The sequence below is a fragment of the Hyla sarda genome, chromosome 7 (genome assembly GCF_029499605.1).
Source record: "Hyla sarda isolate aHylSar1 chromosome 7, aHylSar1.hap1, whole genome shotgun sequence".
In the NCBI taxonomy this organism is placed as follows: domain Eukaryota; kingdom Metazoa; phylum Chordata; class Amphibia; order Anura; family Hylidae; genus Hyla; species Hyla sarda.
This window is the reverse complement of record NC_079195.1, coordinates 225,369,366-225,392,001: the sequence shown is the minus strand read 5'-3', so window position 1 is coordinate 225,392,001 and position 22,636 is coordinate 225,369,366. Positions and strand designations below refer to the sequence as shown.

Sequence of the window (22,636 nt, the reverse complement as noted above, 5' to 3'; positions counted from 1 at the left end):
ACTGCATCTTTTTTTTTTTTTTTTTTGGTACCCAACAAATTTAGAAAAAATGTCAAAGGGGCCAAAAATGCGATTTTCACTCAAAGGCAAAAAACGCCAGGAAAATGCTGTGGTGTTTTTTCTGGCATTTTTTTCTTGCGGTTTTATGGCCACAAAAAAAACAAGTAGAAACTTAGCCAAAGGTGTCTGTAATCCACTTGGAGAAGCTAAGTGAACACATAGGTTGCACCATTTTTTACTAACATTTGTGCTGTCTTACATTTCGCCTATTATTATTATTATTTACTATTATCATTATTATGATTAATAATATTCAATAATTATTATTTATTATTGTTGCTATTCACTATTATTATTTATTAATATAATTTACTATTATTTATTAATAATATTTAAAAATGGTTACAATTGTTATTATTTATTATTTTTCATGATTAATATTTAATAATATGTATTATCAATATATTATTTATTGATAATAAATATTTAATCATTTATTATCAATATTAGTCATTATTATTATGTATTGATAATATTTATTGTTATTATTTATTAAGAATATTTAATAATTATTATTATTATACTATTATTTTTTTAATAATATTTAAACAGTTATCATTACTATGATTTGTATTTAATATTATTTATTATAATTTATCATATTTAATATTTTTATCAATATTATTCATTGCTATTATTTATTGATAATATTTTTTATTATTATTATTATTATTATTATTGTTAATAATTGACTATTATTTCAGCCGCACCCAAAACAGTCAAGAGAACGGTTCACCGATACCTTATCCGTCAGGTCCACGTCACAGTCTGGATGAGATAGGAGAAGCTTCACGATTTCCAGGTTCCCCACTTGGCAGGCGATGATCAGGGCGGTCTCGCCGTCCTCAGCCGTCAGATTCACGTCCGCCCCGCACTCCAGGAGGACTTTCACCATGTCCGAGCGTCCGTGGCTAACTCCGAGCATCAGCGCTGTTTGTCCACCCTGCAACACACAGACAATTTAGTTGTCTGACAATCTCATCTTTAAAGAAAAAAAAAAAAATTCTATACTTTTTTTTTTTTTTTTTTATTAATTATAATTATTATTATTATTTTCTTTTTTTATTTAAAAAAAAATTTTCAGGAGGAAAATAAAAAAAAGATTACATGCTTAATCTGCAGTATCCCTGTTCAGATCCTGCTTCTGAAAAAATGTCTTGGTTGTAGTATGGCTGCACTGCTGTTACATGCTGTTATTTCCTGTATAAGATGTGAATGCTATGGATTGCCTATTGTGCTGCCATCTAGTGTCAGAACCTGTAAGTGCATGTGAGAGAGGTCCATTCACTATCACTGCCACATGATACTTTAAATCAGTGATCTCAAAACTGGACCTCCTTCTGTTGCAGAACTACAACTCCCAGCATGCCCGGACAGCCAACGGCTGTCCGGACATGCTGGGAGTTGTAGTTCTGCAACAGAAGGAGGTCCACAATTTGGAGACCGCTGGATCTAACATCCCACTGATGAGGACACAAGGTGCCCAGGGTCCAGCTATTTCTCCCTAGCTACTGTAACATCAACAACTCTGGAGAACTACAACTCCCAGCTGGCCTACATCAGTATGCACCATGTCCAGGGGTCAGACCAGGACATGCGATCGTAATCCAGACGCACAAATGTGGCCATCATCCAGCCATGCATGGGGACCTTTACGGCCCATCCACACGCCAAAATTTCCGCCCAGAGAATTTCCAGGTGTAGATATTGCATGCAGCAGGTGCCGCCGGAATGAATAGGCGCTATGACCACGTGTACATGTGCCGTAGCCATTGACGGCAATGAAGTCCACACAGATGTCCGCAGAAAGAATGAACATGAATGAATTTTACGTGACGGAAATTCTGCGTTGCGCACAAGGCAACAGGAGGCCGCTGCAGCCGTTTGACCCGACAGGGACGCAACTCTGAACGATGCCTCCGTTCCTTACAGCAAGCAGAGATTTTGAAAATGTTGGGAAATTTTGAACACCAAGTCATTGTGATACAGAAAAGGGGAACTCTTCCAAGCGCGAGACCTTTGGACCCATTTTTGGTGACATCATGGTGAATACATTGACACGGAGCGGTGATGGACACAATGCCCCAGTGTCTGGACTTTCCATCCAATCTGCGCCGTGACTGTCGCTATTCATATCACAGCTGGGCAGTAAAGTGCAACCTTTGGCTCTATCGTAAAACTTTCCTAAATACTTGTCCGGTGATGTCACAGACTTACGGACACTTGAAATTATTTTTTTTTTAAAATAATGGGTCATACTGCTGAGCGTCGGCTGCCTCCTGCTGTGCGCGCAAATAAAGCCATCCAGCCATATACATAATAGTTATATATATATATATATATATATATACAGTATATATATATATATACGGTATATATATATATATATATACGGTATATATATATATATATATATAGAATACATAACATTATTATTGCTATGGGGATATAGGAATACGAGGCGGGAGCAAAGGATCGGGTATACTGAAATTTTCTTCTGTGCTCATGACGTTATGCCACGCCCCCTCCATTCATGTCTATGGGAGAGGGTGTGGCGGTGTGAGGTGGAATTTTGCGCCCCGTGAAGACTTGCGTCCGCTCCTACCCCAGCTCTCCAATCTTCGGAGAGCTGAGGGAGGAGCGGACGCAATTCTTCACGTGGTGCAAAATTCCACCTCAGACCGGCACTGTGCATAGTTTTCTCTGTGCACCCGATGACTGGGGTACCGCGCCAAAGATCGTGGGGTCCCCAGCGGCCAGACCCCCGAGATCGAACATGTTATCCCCTATCCAAATTCCCTTTTCTATTAAAATCAATAGGGAAAATTTACAATAATTCTGCAGCGCGCATTGACCTGCCGCAATTTTAAAATCCGCACTGCATGTCAATTTCCGCAAATGTTTTTTTTTCTCCATATCATGTGAACAAGATTTTATTATTTTATTTATTTATTTATTTATTTATTTTAAATCTCACTTGGCTACTACTGTAAATGCAGTGGGATTTTATGTACAGAAATTCTTTGCAGAAAATCCACTTTAAATTCGCCATGTGCGCCTGTACTTAAAGGGGTACTCCGGTGGAAAACTTTATTTTTTTTTTTTTTTTTTTTAAATCAACTGGTTCCAGAAAGTTAAACAGATTTGCAAAATGACTTCTATTAAAAAATCTTAATCCTTCCAGTACTTATTAGCTGCTGTCTACTACAGAGGAAACAGTGCTCTCTGCTGACACCTCTGTCTATTTTAAGAACTGTCCAGAGTAGGAGAAAATCCCCATAGCAAACATATGCTGTTCTAGACAGTTCCTAAAATGGACAGAGATGTCAGCAGAGAGCACCGTGCTTGTGATGTCAGCAGAGAGCTCTGTGTTCCAAAAAGAAAATAATTTCCTCTGTAGTAGACAGCAGCTAATAAGTACTGGAAGGATTAAGATTTTTTAATAGAAGTCATTTACAAATCTGTTTACCTTTCTGGTACCAGTTGATTTAAAAAAAAAAAAAAAAAAAGTTTTCCATCGGAGTGCCGCTTTAACCCCTTTAGTGGCAGTTCCATGTGCATACAGCCGTTTATATATAGCATTTATAGCTCCTCCTCAAGGCTTTAGGACCCAGATATCATTGTGACCTCTGCAGCCCTTATTGCTCTATGTCAGTGGTCTCAAACTGGTCCCCTCCAGATGTTGCAAAACTACAACTCCCAGCATGCCCGGACAGCCTTTGGCCAGTGTTTTCCAACCAGCGTGCCTCCAGTTGCTGCAAAACTACAATGCCCAGCATGCCCGGATACTCTATCCTATCCATGTAATACTACATTCCACAACTAGTGGCCACTACTCCTACACTAATCCTTCCAGTACTTATTAGCTGCTGGATACTACAGAGGAAATTATTTTCTTTTTGGAACACAGTGCTCTCTGCTGACATCTCTGTCCATTTTAGGAACTGTCCAGAGCAGCATATGTTTGCTATGGGGATTTTCTCCTACTCTGGACAGTTCTTAAAATGGACAGAGATGTCAGCAGAGAGCACTGTGCTCGTGATGTCAGCAGAGAGCTCTGTGTTCCAAAAAGAAAATAATTTCCTCTGTAGTATTCAGCAGCTAATAAGTACTGGAAGAATTAAGATTTTTAATAGAAGTAATTTACAAATCTGTTTAACTTTCTGGCACCAGTTTATTGAAAAAAAAAAATAAATAAAACGTTTTCCACCTGAGTACCCCTTTAAAAGGCGTGACCCAGGAATAGCCGAACAGCTTATTTCTCCCAAAACAGCGCCACCTCTGTCCTCAGGTTGTATGAGGTATTGCAACTCAGTTCCATTGTCGTGAACGGAGAAGAGCTGTAATACCGCACACAACCTGAGGACAGGGGTGGCGCTGTTTTTTGGAAGAAATCAGCTCTGTTTTTCTATTCTTGGATAAACCCTGAGATCAGTGGTCTCCAAAGTGTAGACCACCAGATGTTGCAAAACTACAACTCCCAGCATGCCCGGACAGCCGTTGGCTGTCCGGGCATGCTGGGAGTTGTAGTTTTGCAAGATCTGGAGGTCCACACTTTAGACGCACATGCCTCAATTACCATAACAGGCCAAGCAATTAGCGCACACATGTTTGCACGCCTGTGATCTCACACGTGACCCGACCGCAGGGTCTTCGGAAGAAATATCAAACAACTTGGCCAAAAACATAAATTCCTCTGTAACTTTTGGCCGAGCTGAAGACAATTATTTACTACGGGGGGAATTATATAAAATCCTGGGTTTGTAGTAATGTGTTCCTAATTACAAGGGTCTGTCCAGGATTAGAAAAGCATGGCCGCTTTCCTTCAAGAACAGCGCCACTCCTGCTCACAGGTTCCATATGGTATTACAGCTCTGCCTTATTCACTTTAAAGGGGTTGCAAAAAATTCATATCCTGCTGGTTCCGGGAAAAAATACCTATACTTACCTATACCTGGTTCCACACTGGTCCTGTCCGGTCCCCGATCTCCAAACTTCTTCCTGCTTTTGAGACGAGTGCTCATTGCAGGACCTGCCGGCTCAGCCAATCACTGGCACAGATGGGACCTTGTTGCAGGTCCTGCAACAATCGCTCAGCTCCGAAGCAGAAAGACAGGAGGACCAGACTGAGCAGATCTGGAGCTGCAGGGAACCAGGGCTTGGTAAGTATAAGTATTTTTTTTTTTTTTTGCAAAACACCATTTAAACCCATTAATGAAGCTGAGCTACAATACCGCACACAACCAGTGAACAGGAGTGGCGCTGTTTAATAAAAAAAAAAAATCAGATATGTGCAGTAGATCCCAATTGGCTGTATATATATATATATACATTTTCAGTCCTATACCTGAGGGGCGGAGAGATTAACATTTCCCAGCGTCAGAAGAGCCTTCACCACTTCCATGTCTTCGTCCGTCTCGGCTGACGCCAGGGGGGTGAGCATCACCGGGGTGTACCCCGCTTTATTCTGATGGTCCACATCGCAAACCCCTAAAATAAAGAGAGGAAAATGTTACATATATGGAGTGAATGGAGTCAAGCTGTAATACCACACACAGCCTGAAGACAGGGGTTGGCGCCATTTTTGGTAGAAATTAGCTTTGTTTTTCTACTCCTGGAATACCCCCTGAGATTAGTGGCCTCCAAAATGTGGCAAACCAGATGTTGCAGAACTAGAACTCCCAGAATGCCCGGACAGTGAATACTGTGAACTGCCTATTTTGCTGCCATCTAGTGTTCAGAACCTGTAAGTGCACGTGAGAGAGGCCCATCCCCTAACACTGCCACATAATACTTTACATTGGTGGTCTCCAAACTGCGGACCTCCAGGTGTTGCAAGACTACAACTCCCAGCATGCCCGGGCAGTGAATACGGTGATCTGCCTATTTTGCTGCCATCTAGTGTTCAGAACCTGTAAGTGCATGTGAGAGAGGCCCATCCACTAACACTGCCACATAATACTTTACATCGGTGGTCTCCAAACTGTGGACCTCCAGGTGTTGCAAGACTACAACTCCCAGCATGTCCGGACAGCCGTTGGCTGTCCGGACATGCTGGGAGTTGTAGTTTTGCAACATCTGGAGGTCCACAGTTTGGATCCACATCACAAACCCCTAAAATAAAGAGCAGAAAATGTAAGACGAAAACTATCCAGTCCATCAAGGGTCTGTGCCGGCCGTATAAGGTGGGTAATTGAATTGGTTTCAGTCGGTGTCAGGTTTAGGCCGTCAATCCCTTTGATGCGCGATCAATACTTAAATTAGAGACGCGTTTCAAGCCAAATGAGATAAGATCCATCAGTACAGACATCATGAGGTCCGACGTGCCTGAGTCCTCATCGCTCGGCTGGAGATTTGTCTTTTCTGCCCATATTCCGATAGTGATCAACACAGGAAGGTTATAATAATACACGATCTTATAGAACATTAGATTTTATCTCAGATCTGACAAGTCTGTAAAGTTTAGGTGAATCACGGTATAGATTATATATAGTCACGACCTACATCAGTACTCACTATTCTGCTGGTGAGGTCACTGTGTACATACATTACATTACTTATCCTGTACTGATCCTGAGTTATATCCTGTATTATACTCCAGAGCTGTACTCATTATTCTGCTGGTGAGGTCACTGTGTACATACATTACATTGCTTATCCTGTACTGATCCTGAGTTATATCCTGTATTATACTCCAGAGCTGCACTCACTATTCTGCTGGTGAGGTCACTGTGTACATACATTACATTACTTATCCTGTACTGATCCTGAGTTATATCCTGTATTATACTCCAGAGCTGTACTCACTATTCTGCTGGTGAGGTCACTGTGTACATACATTACATTACTTATCCTGTACTGATCCTGAGTTATATCCTGTATTATACTCCAGAGCTGTACTCACTATTCTGCTGGTGAGGTCACTGTGTACATACATTACATTACTTATCCTGTACTGATCCTGAGTTATATCCTGTATTATACTCCAGAGCTGTACTCACTATTCTGCTGGTGAGGTCACTGTGTACATACATTACATTACTTATCCTGTACTGATCCTGAGTTATATCCTGTATTATACTCCAGAGCTGTACTCACTATTCTGCTGGTGAGGTCACTGTGTACATACATTACATTACTTATCCTGTACTGATCCTGAGTTATATCCTGTAATATACTCCAGAGCTGTACTCACTATTCTGCTGGTGAGGTCACTGTGTACATACATTACATTACTTATCATGTACTGATCCTGAGTTATATCCTGTATTATACTCCAGAGCTGTACTCACTATTCTGCTGGTGAGGTCACTGTGTACATACATTACATTACTTATCCTGTACTGATCCTGAGTTATATCCTGTATTATACTCCAGAGCTGTACTCACTATTCTGCTGGTGGGGTCACTGTGTACATACATTACATTACTTATCCTGTACTGATCCTGAGTTCTATCCTGTATTATACTCCAGAGCTGTACTCACTATTCTGCTGGTGAGGTCACTGTGTACATACATTACATTACTTATCCTGTACTGATCCTGAGTTATATCCTGTATTATACATCAGAGCTGTACTCACTATTCTGCTGGTGAGGTCACTGTGTACATACATTACATTACTTATCCTGTACTGATCCTGAGTTATATCCTGTATTATACTCCAGAGCTGTACTCACTATTCTGCTGGTGAGGTCACTGTGTACATACATTACATTACTTATCCTGTACTGATCCTGAGTTATATCCTGTATTATACTCCAGAGCTGCACTCACTATTCTGCTGGTGAGGTCACTGTGTACATACATTACATTACTTATCCTGTACTGATCCTGAGTTATATCCTGTATTATACTCCAGAGCTGTACTCACTATTCTGCTGGTGAGGTCACTGTGTACATACATTACATTACTTATCCTGTACTGATCCTGAGTTATATCCTGTATTATTCTCCAGAGCTGTACTCACTATTCTGCTGGTGGGGTCACTGTGTACATACATTACATTACTGATCCTGTACTGATCCTGAATTATATCCTGTTTTATACTCCAGAGCTGTACTCACTATTCTGCTGGTGAGATCACTGTGTACATACATTACATTACTTATCCTGTACTGATCCTGGGTTATATTCTGTATTATACCCCAGAGCTGTACTCACTATTCTGCTGGTAGGGTCACTGTGTACATACATTACATTAATTTACTTATCCTGTACTGATCCAATCAGACAAATAAACGAGTATATAACACCTGCAGCCCGCCCTAATCTTTGCCCTAGCGGCCATTGGGTACCTTCAGTTGAAAAGGAAAGAAGGGTTTTAAGCTTAATCCACAGGCTGTAAGTCAGGTCAGTTCAGCTCTAGGTTTCTCTTTACTGTTTACATTGGGCTTTTCTGCAGCCAGTTTTGGATTACGTTCACCTTGCTGGCAGATTTCTCTAAGCTGCTGCAGCACTCTTGGGGACCAGATCCTGAGAATCTATTTCCTCTGTGTCCTCTCTTTGCTGAACTGCAAATCCAAGATGGCCACAAGCACATGTCCAGACTCCTCCTTCCCCAGCTCAAGTAACACCTCAGTTCCTCCATCTACTGGACGCTTCATGTAATTGCGGGGTAACAACACGACAGTTATCCCAGGGGGCTACACCTGTATTATACTCCAGAACTGCACTCAGCATTCTGCTGGTGGATTGGCCATATACCTACATTCTTGTAAACTGCCGGAGCACATTCTGTACGGACGCTGGACACGCAGGGACTGCTGGGAGATTTCATCTTGCAGATATTTATTGCAGTCCTGGATGTGAATGGCCTATAAAGCCACCGGGACTTGCATAGTAACTTTATTTTTTATGTTGTTTGTATACAGGCTATAAAGCAACGCTCTAATCAATACCCAATAATCCTAAATGCTGCCACTTTATTGCCTGCTGGCTCGCCGGGAGATGACATTTACATTTAAAGGGTAAAAGCTCATTTAGAAATCGGAGTTGTTTTATATCCACGTATAAAGGCCACGTCCTAGAAGGTGCAAAACAGTATAAAATAAAATCAGTAAATAAAAGAGAAATAAGCAATTCTGCCTAATAGAATCCATCACACTACTGTATAGGAATTCATATAGAGAAGTGGTCTTAAACCGTGGCCCTCCAGATGTTGCAAAACTACAACTCCCAGCATGCCCGGACAGCCGTTGGCTGTCCGGGCATGCTGGGCGTTGTAGTTTTGCAGCAACTGGAGGCACGCTGGTTGGAAAACACTGGCCAAAGGCTGTCCGGGCATGCTGGGAGTTGTAGTTTTGCAACATCTGGAGGGGACCAGTTTGAGACCACTGACATAGAGCGATAAGGGCTGCAGAGGTCACAATGATATCTGGGTCCTAAAGCCTTGAGGAGGAGGAGGGGCTATAAATGCTGTATATAAACGGCTGAATGCACATGGAACAGGTTAAAGGGGTACTCCGGTGGAAAACTTTTTTTTTTTTTTTTTTTTAAATCAACTGGTGCCAGAAAGTTAAACAGATTTGTAAATGACTTCTATTAAAAAATCTTAATCCTTCCAGTACTTATTAGCTGCTGAATACTACAGAGGAAATTATTTTCTTTTTGGAACACAGAGCTCTCTGCTGACATCACGAGCACAGTGCTCTCTGCTGACACCTCTGTCTGTTTTAAGAACTGTCCAGAGTAGGAGAAAATGGCCAAAGCAAACATATGCTGCTCTGGACAATTCCTGAAATGGACAGAGATGTCAGCAGAGAGCACTGTGTTCCAAAAAGAAAAGAATTTCCTCTGTAGTATCCAGCAGCTAATAAGTACTGGAAGGATTAGTGTAGGAGTAGTGGCCACTAGTGGTGGAATGTAGTATTACATGGATAGGATAGAGCAGTGGCCTCTAGTGGTGGAATGTAGTATTACATGGATTGGATAGAGTAGTGGCCACTAGTGGTGGAATGTAGTATTACATGGATAGGATAGAGTAGTGGCCACTAGTGGTGGAATGTAGTATTACATGGATAGGATAGAGCAGTGGCCACTAGAGGTGGAATGTAGTATTACATGGATAGGATAGAGTAGTGGCCACTAGTGGTGGAATGTAGTATTACATGGATAGGTTAGAGCAGTGGCCACTAGTGGTGGAATGTAGTATCACATGGATAGGATAGAGTAGTGGCCACTAGTGGTGGAATGTAGTATTACATAGATAGGATAGAGTAGTGGCCACTAGTGGTGGAATGTAGTATCACATGGATAGGATAGACTAGTGGCCTCTAGTGGTGGAATGTAGTATTACATGGATAGGATAGAGTAGTGGCCACTAGTGGTGGAATGTAGTATTACATGGATAGGATAGACTAGTGGCCACTAGTGGTGGAATGTAGTATTACATAGATAGGATAGAGTAGTGGCCACTAGTGGTGGAATGTAGTATCACATGGATAGGATAGACTAGTGGCCTCTAGTGGTGGAATGTAGTATTACATGGATAGGATAGAGTAGTGGCCACTAGTGGTGGAATGTAGTATTACATGGATAGGATAGAGCAGTGGCCACTAGAGGTGGAATGTAGTATTACATGGATAGGATAGAGTAGAGGCCACTAGTGGTGGAATGTAGTATTACATGGATAGAGTAGTGGCCACTAGTGGTGGAATGTAGTATTACATGGATAGGATAGAGCAGTGGCCACTAGTGGTGGAATGTAGTATTACATAGATAGGATAGAGGAGAGAGAAGGAACTATAGAAATGGAAATGCATTATACCATTTCTATATAACTTTGTTAAAAGTATTTGGGTAAATACATGATGTCCGGAGCCTGTACAGAGTCCTGTTTATCTGGGTATTGTGCCCTTTACTTAGTGCAGTGGTCTCAAACCGTGACCCTCCAGATGTTGCAAAACTTCAACTCCCAGCATGCCCGGACAGCCAACGGCTGTCCGGGCATGATGGGAGTTGAAGTTTTGCAACATCTGGAGGGCCACAGTATGAGACCATTGACTTAGTGACAGAACCATTGCATGGCGCCAGGCGGGTGATGTCCCCCAGTGTCCGGTGTCTCAGCTGCGGCTGGTATACGGCGTTGTGAAGCGGAGCTGTCAGTCAGATATCAGACAGCGGAATCATGGGATCAGGGATCAGCAGGTGACAGATCTTCTCCCTCCTCAGCTCCATCTCTCTGCGTCTCCCCAGTGAATGGACTAATGGGTTTTCCAGGCCGCCCATCAGCCATAGCGGACGTGTCCCGATTACTAATGCCTTGATTTCGGGACACTCAGAAAATCATTATCCCCATGAACTTCCATCCCGCTCTTTTGCAGAATATATGTAGCCAGTAGTCACAGCAGTACCTTTCTCTTTTCCCTAGGAGTCACAGCAGTGCCCCTCATTCCCCAGTAGTCACAGCAGTACCTTTCTCTTTTCCCTAGGAGTCACAGCAGAGCCCCTCATTCCCCAGTAGTCACAGCAGTGCCCCTCATTCCCCAGTAGTCACAGCAGAGCCCCTCATTCCCCAGTAGTCACAGCAGTGCCCCTCATCCCCCAGTAGTCACAGCAGTACCTTTCTCTTTTCCCTAGGAGTCACAGCAGTGCCCCTCATTCCCCAGTAGTCACAGCAGTACCTTTCTCTTTTCCCTAGGAGTCACAGCAGAGCCCCTCATTCCCCAGTAGTCACAGCAGAGCCCCTCATTCCCCAGTAGTCACAGCAGTGCCCCTCATTCCCCAGTAGTCACAGCAGTACCTTTCTCTTTTCCCTAGGAGTCACAGCAGAGCCCCTCATTCCCCAGTAGTCACAGCAGTGCCCCTCATTCCCCAGTAGTCACAGCAGAGCCCCTCATTCCCCAGTAGTCACAGCAGTGCCCCTCATCCCCCAGTAGTCACAGCAGTACCTTTTTCTTTTCCCTAGTAGTCACAGCAGTACCCCTCATCCCCCAGTAGTCACAGCAGTACCTTTTTCTTTTCCCTAGTTGTCACAGCAGTGCCCCTCATTCCCCAGTAGTCACAGCAGTGCCCCTCATCCCCCAGTAGTCACAGCAGTACCTTTTTCTTTTCCCTAGTAGTCACAGCAGTACCTTTTTCTTTTCCCTAGTTGTCACAACAGTACCCCTCATCCCCCAGTAGTCACAGCAGTACCTTTTTCTTTTCCCTAGTTGTCACAACAGTACCCCTCATCCCCCAGTAGTCACAGCAGTACCTTTTTCTTTTCCCTAGTTGTCACAGCAGTGCCCACCCTTTCTCCATGTCAAGTTGACCTCTCCCTGTAACCTATAATTACTCGATGTCATATTTTATAGTTAATAATTATATTCTGTAATAATTTTATGGGCAGCTACACAACTCTGTGTTGCCAGTGTCTCTTCTTAATGTGAATGTTGTATAACCAAGAAACAATAGAACGATGCTGCTGCCAGTCATGTAGCGCTGGGATATATTTATCATGTGGGTATTTTACTGGCGTGCCCCGAGGTGGGTTGTTCAGTCGCGGCACAGACATGTTTTATGATAATGTTGGTGACCTTCAATCACAAACTCAGACAGCAGAGAATTACAGAGCGCCGCCAGCCGAAAATAATCCGCGTGCCGTCACTTCTCCTATACTGCTTATTCTCTTATATGTCCTGTAGTTTCCATCTGTCTCTGGATAGTCAGCCATATTGGATAATCAGCCATGTTGGATAGTCAGCCATATTGGATAGTCAGCCATGTTGGATAGTCAGCCATATTGGATAGTTAGCCATATTGGATAGTCAGCCATGTTGCATAGTCAGCCATGTTGGATAGTCAGCCATGTTGGATAGTCAGCCATGTTGGATAGTCAGCCATGTTGCATAGTCAGCCATGTTGGATAGTCAGCCATGTTGGATAGTCAGCCATGTTGCATAGTCAGCCATGTTGCATAGTCAGCCATGTTGGATAGTCAGCCATGTTGGATAGTCAGCCATATTGGATAGTCAGCCATATTGGATAGTCAGCCATGTTGGATAGTCAGCCATATTGGATAGTTAGCCATATTGGATAGTCAGCCATGTTGCATAGTCATTCATGTTGCATAGTCAGCCATATTGGATAGTCAGCCATATTGGATAGTCAGCCATATTGGATAGTCATTCATATTGGATAGTCAGCCATATTGGATAGTCAGCCATATTGGATAGTCATTCATATTGGTTAGTCAGCCATATTGGATAATCAGCCATGTTGGATAGTCAGCCATATTGGATAGTCAGCCATGTTGGATAATCAGCCATATTGAATAGTCAGCCATATTGGATAGTCAGCCATGTTGGATAGTCAGCCATGTTGGAGAGTCAGCCATATTGGATAGTCAGCCATATTGCATAGTTAGCCATATTGGATAGTCAGCCATATTGGATAGTCAGCCATATTGGATAGTCAGCCATGTTGCATCGTCAGCCATATTGGATAGTAAGCCATATTGGATAGTAAGCCATATTGGATAGTCATTCATATTGGATAGTCAGCAATATTGGATAGTCAGCCATATTGGATAGTCAGCCATATTGGATAGTCAGCCATGTTGCATCGTCAGCCATATTGGATAGTAAGCCATATTGGATAGTAAGCCATATTGGATAGTCATTCATATTGGATAGTCAGCAATATTGGATAGTCAGCCATATTGGATAGTCAGCAATATTGGATAATCAGCCATATTGGATAGTCAGCCATATTGGATAGTCAGCCATATTGGATAGTCGGCCATATTTGATCTGATGAGGCTGCTTGTTCTGCCACTAAGTAACTTTAATGGGGTTATTCCAAGATTAAAACATATGTATCTGATAGCTGGGACCTGCACTGATCATTAGAATGGGGGTGGGGGGAGGTGTCTTTTGTTCACCAAGTAAATGGAACGGCAACACATATGCCCGACCTTCGCTCCATTCACTTGCCATTGGACTAAAATACCCAAATAGCTAAAAAATAAAATGTATCATTGTTACTGAAGCAAACGTATTTCGAGAGGATCTAACCTCCCTTCCTCAGTTCCATCAAAAGTTCTTGGGATATTTTGGGATAACCGCGGAACTGAACTACTGAACTTATACCCAGTCACTTGTGCTCGTCTACGAGGGGGCCTGGAGGGCCCCGAGGATGGGTAAGTAGCAGGGCCCCGTACAGGAAATCGTGGGGGGTCCCTGCGATCAGACACTTATTGCCTATCCTGTTAATGTCCCCAGAGTACCCCTTTAAGTCCCTCCCTCTTTCACAGGGGTGTCAAACGCATTTTAACCAAGGGCCAAATCAGCTTTATGGTTTCCATCAAAGGGCCTGTTTGTAATTGTAAGACTGTATGAATGTAACTACTCCTTAGCACAGTGTTTCCCAACCCGGGTGCCTCCAGCTGTTGCAAAACTACAACTCCCAGCATGCCTGGACAGCCTTCGGCTGTCCAGGCATGCTGGGAGTTGTAGTTTTGCAACAGCTGGAGGCACCCGGGTTGGGAAACATTGAGCTAAGCAATAATTGTTCAGTCACAAATTAGGTGCAAAGTGTGCATGTTGGGTGTTGCAGTTTTACAACAGCTGGAGGCACCCTGATTGGGAAACACTACCTTAGCATAACCTGAGACACCATATCACACACCAAAATAGTTCAACTTGTTATATTGCACCACTTGGTAACCAAAAGGGCAAGATAACCCATCACCCCCCCCCCCTCCCCCCCCCCCCCCCCCGGGGGACATTATCGCAACTGGCAATAAAATCGCAATGCAATATGTCGTGTGGCCCTAACAGGGATTATGTCTTAGCTTCTAAATAATAAAAATCTAAGTAAATGAGTAGTGGAACAGAAGCAATGAAATCATAATTTGCTTGTAATCCAAGAGAATAAACTAATACCAAAACTGATACAATGTAACGAAACTAATGATGCAATGTAAGGAAACCAATAATACAATACAAAGAAACTTATTTTACATGGAACGAAACAAATAATACAATGTAAAGAAACTAATGATACAATATAATGAAACCAATAATACAACGGAACGAAACTAATGATACAACTGAACAAAAATAATGATATAGTGTAACAAAACTAATGATAGAATGTAATGAATCCAATAATACAATGTAATGAAATCAATAATACAATGTAATGAAACCAATAAAACAACGGAACGAAACTAATGATACAACTGAACAAAACTAATGATATAATGTAATTAAACTAATGATACAATGTAACAAAACCAACAGTACAATGTAAACAAACTAATGAAACAATGTAACAAAACTAATAATACAATGTAACTGAACACACAATGTACTGAAACCAATAATACTGTACAATGTAACAAAACTAATAATACTGTCAAGGATCGACCGAGGTGTGGGATTAAAATGTGTGTGACCGCTGCTGTTTATTGCTGAGGGCCGGCGAAAGGGATTCACACCAGACGGCATGCTGGTATAATATCTCCTTTCTCAGCATGCTCAAAGGAGCTGCCCCTAAGGAGTTCTGATTTAATCCAGGAAGTGCAGTTGGTTTTTACATTGTGCAAAGAAGGAGGTTTAGTTATGACATCACAATTAGCATGTTACATTTTGATTGTCAGAATCATTTTGATCAACTTGACAATACAATGTAACAAAACTAATGATACAATGTAACGAAACCAATAATAAAATGTAACAAAACTTATTATAAAATGTAATGAAACTAATGATACAATTTAACAGAACTAATGATACAATGTTACAAAACCAATAATACAATGTAAACAAACTAATGATACAATGTAACGAAACTAATGATACAATGTAATGAAACCAATAATACAATGTAACAAACTTTATGATATAATGTAACAAAACTAACGATATAATGTTCTGAAAATAATCATTAAATGTAACGGAACAAAGTGTTCCTCACCTGTGTTCATAAGCAGCTTTACGATTCCAAAGTTGGAGTGGGACACGCTGTAATGCAGGGCGGTGTTCCCGTTCTCGTCGGCGATATTGACCACCATCTGCAATAGCTGCGGGCTGATCGATCGGAATTCCTCCAGATAAACGGCGACCAAATCCGGCGAGGACGTCTTCTGGCTGGAGACTCGGAACCACTCTTGGCAGACGGTGTATAATGTTTGTCTCTACAACGGCAAGAAAAAGTTATGGGTTAGTTTACCGCGCCAAAAGCGTGATGTCTATCTTAGAACAATCCTCAGATAACCGACGGCGAGAAGAAACCGCAACTCTGTGTTCTAAGAGATTCCATAAATCAAACATTTATTGGAAACATGGAACATCTCTCCCTCCGCGGATAATTCATTGTTTACGCTGTAACAGATCCCTGCGAGGCTCAGATATAAGAGCGATACGATGCGGTCATAACAGAAACCTGGATCTGATTCTAGACTGGAGAGAGCATTAAAGGGGTACTCCTGTGGAAAACTTTATTTTTTTTTTTAAATCAACTGGTGCCAGAAAGTTAAACAGATTTGTAAATCACTTCTATTAAAATGTTTTAATCCTTCCAGTACTTTTTAGGGCCTATATACTACAGAGGAAATGCTTTACTTTTTAGATTTCTCTGATGTCATGACCACAGTGTTCTCTACTGACATCTCTGTCCATTTTAGGAACTGTCCAGAGCAGGAAAAAATCCCCCATAGCAAACATATGCCACTCTGGACAGTTCCTAAAATGGACGGCAGAGGTCAGGAGAGAGCACTGTGGTCTTGACATCAGAGAAATCTAAAAAGTAAAGCATTTAATCTGTAGTATACAGCCCCTAAAAAGTACTGAAAGGATTAAGATGTTTTTAATAGAAGTAATTTACAAATCTGTTTAACTTTCTGGCACCAGTTGATAAAAAAAACAAAAAGTTTTCCACCGGAGGAAAACAAATCTTTTCAGATCAACTGAGGGCAGAAAGTTATACAGATTTGGGAATTACTTCTATGTAAAAATCTTAAAGGGGTATTCCAGGAAAAACTTTTTTTTATATATCAACTGGCTCCAGAAAGTTAAACAGATTTGTAAATTACTTCTATTAAAAAATCTTAATCCTTTCATTACTTATGAGCTTCTGAAGTTAAGGTTGTTCTTTTCTGTCTAAGTGCTCTTTGATGACACCTGTCTCAGGAACCGCCCAGTTTAGAAGAGGTTTGCTATGGGGATTTGCTTCTAAACTGGGCGTTTCCCAAGACAGGTGTCATCAGAGAGCACTTAGACAGAAAAGAACAACCATAACTTCAGAAGCTCATAAGTACTGAAAGGATTAAGATTTTTTAATAGAAGTAATTTACAAATCTGTTTAACTTTCTGGAGCCAGTTGATATAAAAAAAAAAAGTTTTTTCCTGGATAACCCCTTTAATCCTTCCAGTACTTATCAGCTGCTGTATGCTCCACAGGAAGTTGTGTAGTTCTTTCCAGTCTGACCACAGTGCTCTCTACTGACACCTCTGTCTATGTCAGGAACTGTCAAGAGTAGAAGCAAATCCCCATAGCAAACCTCTCCTGCTCTGGACAGTTCCTGACATGGACAGAGGTGTCAGCAGAGAGCACTGTGGTCAGACTGGAAATAAATAAAAAAATAAATAAAAGAACTTCCTCTGTAGTATACAGCAGCTGATAAGTATTGGTAGGATTAAGATTTTTAAATAGGAGTGATTTACAAATCTCTTTAACTTTTTGGCACATTTAAAAAAAAAAAAATAATAATAATAATAATTCCCAGTGAAGAACCCCTTTAATGTTGATATCCAGGATAAAAAAAAGTTAAAACTGCTCTGGACAGTTCCTGACATGGACAGAGGTGGCAGCAGAGAGCACCGTGTTCGGACTGGAAAGAACTACACAATTTCCTCTAGAGCAGTGGTCTCCAACCTGCGGACCTCCAGATGTTGCAAAACTACAACTCCCAGCATGCCCGGACAGCCGTTGGCTGTCCGGGCATGCTGGGAGTTGTAGTTTTGCAACATCTGGAGGTCCGCAGGTTGGAGACCACTGCTCTAGAGCATACAGCAGCTGATAAGTACTGGAAGGATTAAGATTTTTTAAATAGAAGTAGTTTACAAATCTGTATAACTTTCTGGCACCAGTTGATATGAAAATATTTCTTTTCAACCGGAGTACCCCTTTAAAGGGAAACTCTACACAAATTCTAAGGGGAATAAATTCTGGACCAGTTAATTTACTAATCAATATTCTTAGGAAATTGTTGTGTAAAAAATGATACAAACAAAACAATTAAAGGTCTGGTTGTCGCCAAAACGTGGCGAAGTGCGAATCTCTCTATCCGGTTGAATAAAGACAGATTGTGGTGTTCTGCAGAGATAAAACCCGCCCGCGATAAATAGAAATAAAAACCACCTCACATTGTGTGTATCTCTATGTGCCGCGCAGTGAGGTGATTATGCGGCGCTCTCACCCTTCGTGTTAATTACACCGTCTCTCCAGAGATAACCGCACTTCTGCCTGGTAATAAGTGTAATGAGGACCTGAGCGGGAAAAGGTTATTTATAGAAAGATTCTCTACCGCCCTATGAAAAGTGCAAAATAATTAGATCTGGAAAGATAAATTCCTCCAAATACATATTCTCCTATTAAAGTAGTTATATACTATAACATAAGAGCAGTATTATAGTAGTTATATTCTTATATATAGGAGGCAGTATTATAGTAGTTATATTCATGTATATAGGGGCAGTATTATAGTAGTTATATTCTTATATATAGGAGGCAATTTTTATTAGTAAAAAAAAAAAACAGAAATATTACAGTACATTCGACCACAAAAACTAAATGAAAACAATAATCACGTATTATATATCATACACTTGCATTAAAGAGAAAATAAATAAATAACAACACAAAAACATCATGAAGGTGAATATTATTCTATATGTACATTCCTCCATAATGAACGATTTTTCCCATCCTTCCTGACCTCCAAACATTTGATCCACCTCAGTTCTGACATGATCAGGTCCACTGCTCTCCTATCATGGAAGGGTTCACTGTACATGGACACGCGGGTTCTGGTGTGCCAGTGATAGTATTTTATGACGGTGATGATCAGATATAACGTCTCCCGGTCAATGTCCCTCACACTAGATGTTACACCATATATAATTTCAGGGTATTTTAGGGTCTGTAGTCTCAGGATCTTAAGCTTCCTGGATATCGCCTGCCATATGTGTCGCCCTCCCCAACACTCCAATATAAAATGTGTCATGGTCTCCTCCTCCTGACACCCCAAGGGACACTTGCGATCTGACAGACTCAGATATCTTAAATTCCCCCTGACAAATAGTTTGCCGTGTAAGGACAGCCAGGCGATGTCATGAAATTTTTTCGGGAGCCTAACACTATTCAGGAGTCTCAGACTGTCCTGTAAGATGGCGGATGTACAGTCCTTCAGAGCTGGCTGTAAATAGAAGAACGTCCTACACACCATGACATACAGGTCCTTACGGGTCTTACACTCTATATAGGACTTCTCAATGCGCCATCTCTTCAGACATCTGAGCCCGTATTCCAGGTACGGGGGGAGGTAGTCACGCGTCCATCTCCCCCTCTTGAGACTGCCGCCTCGCACCCAAGACTCTGCAAAAGGCAATATCCAGTCCCTGATACTATTCGCCCACAGGGAGCTGTTGTTTGAGTCCATGCAACCAAAATTAACTTTTAGAAACATGGAGTCAAAGAACACCCTTGGATTCAGCATATCCAACCCACCCTCTCTCCTCTGTAGGTAGGTGATCCCTCTTTTTATTGGGTTCAACCTGTTCCCCCAAAACATCTGGAAGAACAGGCTAAAGAGCCGAGCGGAGAAACATTCTGGCAAAGGAAAAACGACAGAGACATACAAGAAGACGGGGACCAGGTAAGTCTTCAACATTGTAACCCTTTCTCTATAGGTCAGCCTCCAGTTCTTCCATCGCTGAACCTTTGCATTTCCAGCTTCCAACTTCTCTTCCCAATTTAGTTTGGCATTATCGTCCCTCCCAAATTTGACCCCTAGGATTTTAATATAGGAGGAGGCTCTCACAAATTGGGGCAGATCAAAGTCTGGATCAGAATCAGATATCCAGAGAGCTTGACTCTTCTCAAAGTTGACCAGAGACCCTGAGGCCTCCGAGTAACTTCTGATGGCCATAGACAACATCTCCACCTCACGAGGCTCAGATATCACTACAGTCACATCATCCGCATAGGCAACAACACTCAGGGGCAGGGAGTGGGGGACCGGCACCCCCTGAAAACCACACTCCTGCAGTGACCTCAGAAACGGATCTAAGGCAAATACATACAGCAGCGGACTCAGTGGGCAACCTTGTCTCACCCCCGCCTCAACCCTGAAGGTGTCACCCTGCCAACCATTGATCAGAGGAAAGCTCTCGGCCTCACAATACAAAGTCTTCAGCCAATCGATGAATTGTCCCGGAATACCGTACTTTGACAAAGTGGCCCATAGATACTCGTGATCTACTCTGTCAAAGGCTTTAGCCTGGTCAAGACTGACAACATATCTCCCACACCTCAGGGCTTTACATCTCTCAAACATCTCCCTTATGGAGATCACTGCCCCAGAGATGTTCCGCCCTTTTACTGTGCCATACTGACAGCCTGCCAACAGTGCCGGGGACAGACAAACTAACCTAGAAAACAGGATTTTTGCCAGAATCTTCCTGTCGACATTCAAGAGGGCAATTGGCCTCCAGTTCTTGATGTCACTCGGCTCTTTACCTTTAGACAGCAGAATCAGCGAGGACACTCTCATGGATGGAGGCATCAGGTGACTTTCTAGACAATTTGTGTAAACATCCACGAGGATTGGGGCCAAGAGGTCTCTGAATGTCTTATAGAATTCTGCTGTTATCCCATCCGGACCTGGTGCCTTCTTCAGATGTAACTTATCAATGGCCTCTTTGACCTCTGCCACCGTCAATTCTGCTGTCAAAGGAGAAAAGTCCAAATCATTAGTATCAGGGAGCGGAGTTGTCTCCAAGAATTGGGTCATCTTGTCTCTATCCAAAACCTTCCTCTGAAACAAGTCAGCATAGTACGATCTCACCACCCCCAGGATACCCTCCCGAGATTCCTGCAAAACACCCTGGGAGTCAGTGAGACCGGTGACAGATTTATTTGCCACCCGCTCCCGGCAATTCTCAAAGGGATCAGGAGACCCTAAGGACCCATAATCCCTTTCAAGAACCAGGGAGGTATACCTGCTGTACTGATACTGCCTTATCTCAGATTTCAGCTGGTCTATCCTTTGTTGGTCCCCACCCGCCGAATATAGTGACTCCAATTCTTTGCGCAGCTTGAGATACTGGCCATACTTACTCCTCCCCTTTTTAAAGGACAGTCTCTTTAAGAGGGTTCTGATCTCATCCTTGACATCCTCCCACCAGGCGGCCATATCATCATAGAAGTCCACCCGCTCTAGCTGACTCTGCATGAAGGAATGAACACATGTCTGAACATAGTCATCCTCCAACATACTAGAGTTGAGCTTCCATAGCCCCCTACCAATATCTGGGCGCTTAGTGGCTCCTAAACAGAAAACCAAGGCCATATGATCTGAATATGGGACAACTTTCTCACACATCTCACTAACCATTTCTGCAGGACTCACAAACGCCATGTCAATCCTACTGCTCCTGTCAGAACATGTGTATGTAAATTTTGGCTTTCTACCGCCCCGTGTAAAGACATCACTTAACCCGGACTGCAAGATCATGTTATTAAGGACTTTTGAGTCCCTGGCCACCGCTCTACCTGAGGACCTGTCACCTGAAGTCCTAGTGACATTGAAATCCCCGGCCATTATAACAGGGACAGCTGTAAACAGATATGGCTTGACATCATTAAACAACTGGACCCTTTCTGTCACTGTCTGCGGGCCATAGATATTTATGAGCCGGAGCCTTCTACCATGTATAGTGACCTCAAGGATCAGACACCTTCCCATGATGACCTCTGTCATCCTATGTATTGTCACATCCCTGGTGGTAAACAATATGGCCACCCCGGCATAAGGCTCCACAGCCAGTGACCAGAAAGAGGGACCAGACGTCCATTCCCTCTCAGCCTCACGTAGGTGCCCCAGTGTAGTCAGGCGTGTCTCCTGTAAGAAGATGACATCTCTGTCCAGATATCTAAGATGGTCATAAACTATGTGCCGTGTCCTCTTCACTTTAATACTGTTCACATTACTTGAAGCAAGTTTTAAAGTAAACCCAGCCATGATAAGATAGTACAAGAAGAGCAGAGACCTGACGCCCATCATCACAAGTCAGAATCTGAGTCCCGCTGTCCACCACCTGTCTCCATGTCTGACTCTGCATTAGCTTTTACAGTCTGGGGTTTTCTTTTTATTGGGGGTTGGTCCCTTGTGTCATCATCACATTCGTCCTCTATTCTTTTTAACTCTGTGTCTAAATCACCGTCAAACTCTGACAGAACCTCGTATCTGTTGGACACGACCATTACTCCTGCCCCATTGTTGACCTTTTTCTGACTGGTGGTATACTCTCTCTCTGGCCTGCGGGATGAGGTGTCTTTTTTCCTTCTTTTAATTTTCTGGGCCT

The 22,636-nt window shown here is 42.4% G+C and overlaps 1 protein-coding gene across 2 annotated transcripts in view; it reads right to left on the bottom strand.

The window, feature by feature from the left end:
- Positions 1 to 22,636, bottom strand: part of KANK4 (KN motif and ankyrin repeat domains 4) — a 154,744-nt gene that overhangs the window by 5,793 nt on the left and 126,315 nt on the right. For both annotated transcript variants that reach the window (XM_056532890.1, XM_056532891.1), the window contains 3 exons: positions 15,966 to 16,185; positions 5,408 to 5,550; positions 803 to 1,003 (listed from right to left, as the gene is read on the bottom strand). In XM_056532890.1, coding sequence (XP_056388865.1) covers positions 803 to 1,003; positions 5,408 to 5,550; positions 15,966 to 16,185 — 564 coding nt within the window. The remainder of the gene's footprint in view (positions 1 to 802; positions 1,004 to 5,407; positions 5,551 to 15,965; positions 16,186 to 22,636) is intronic.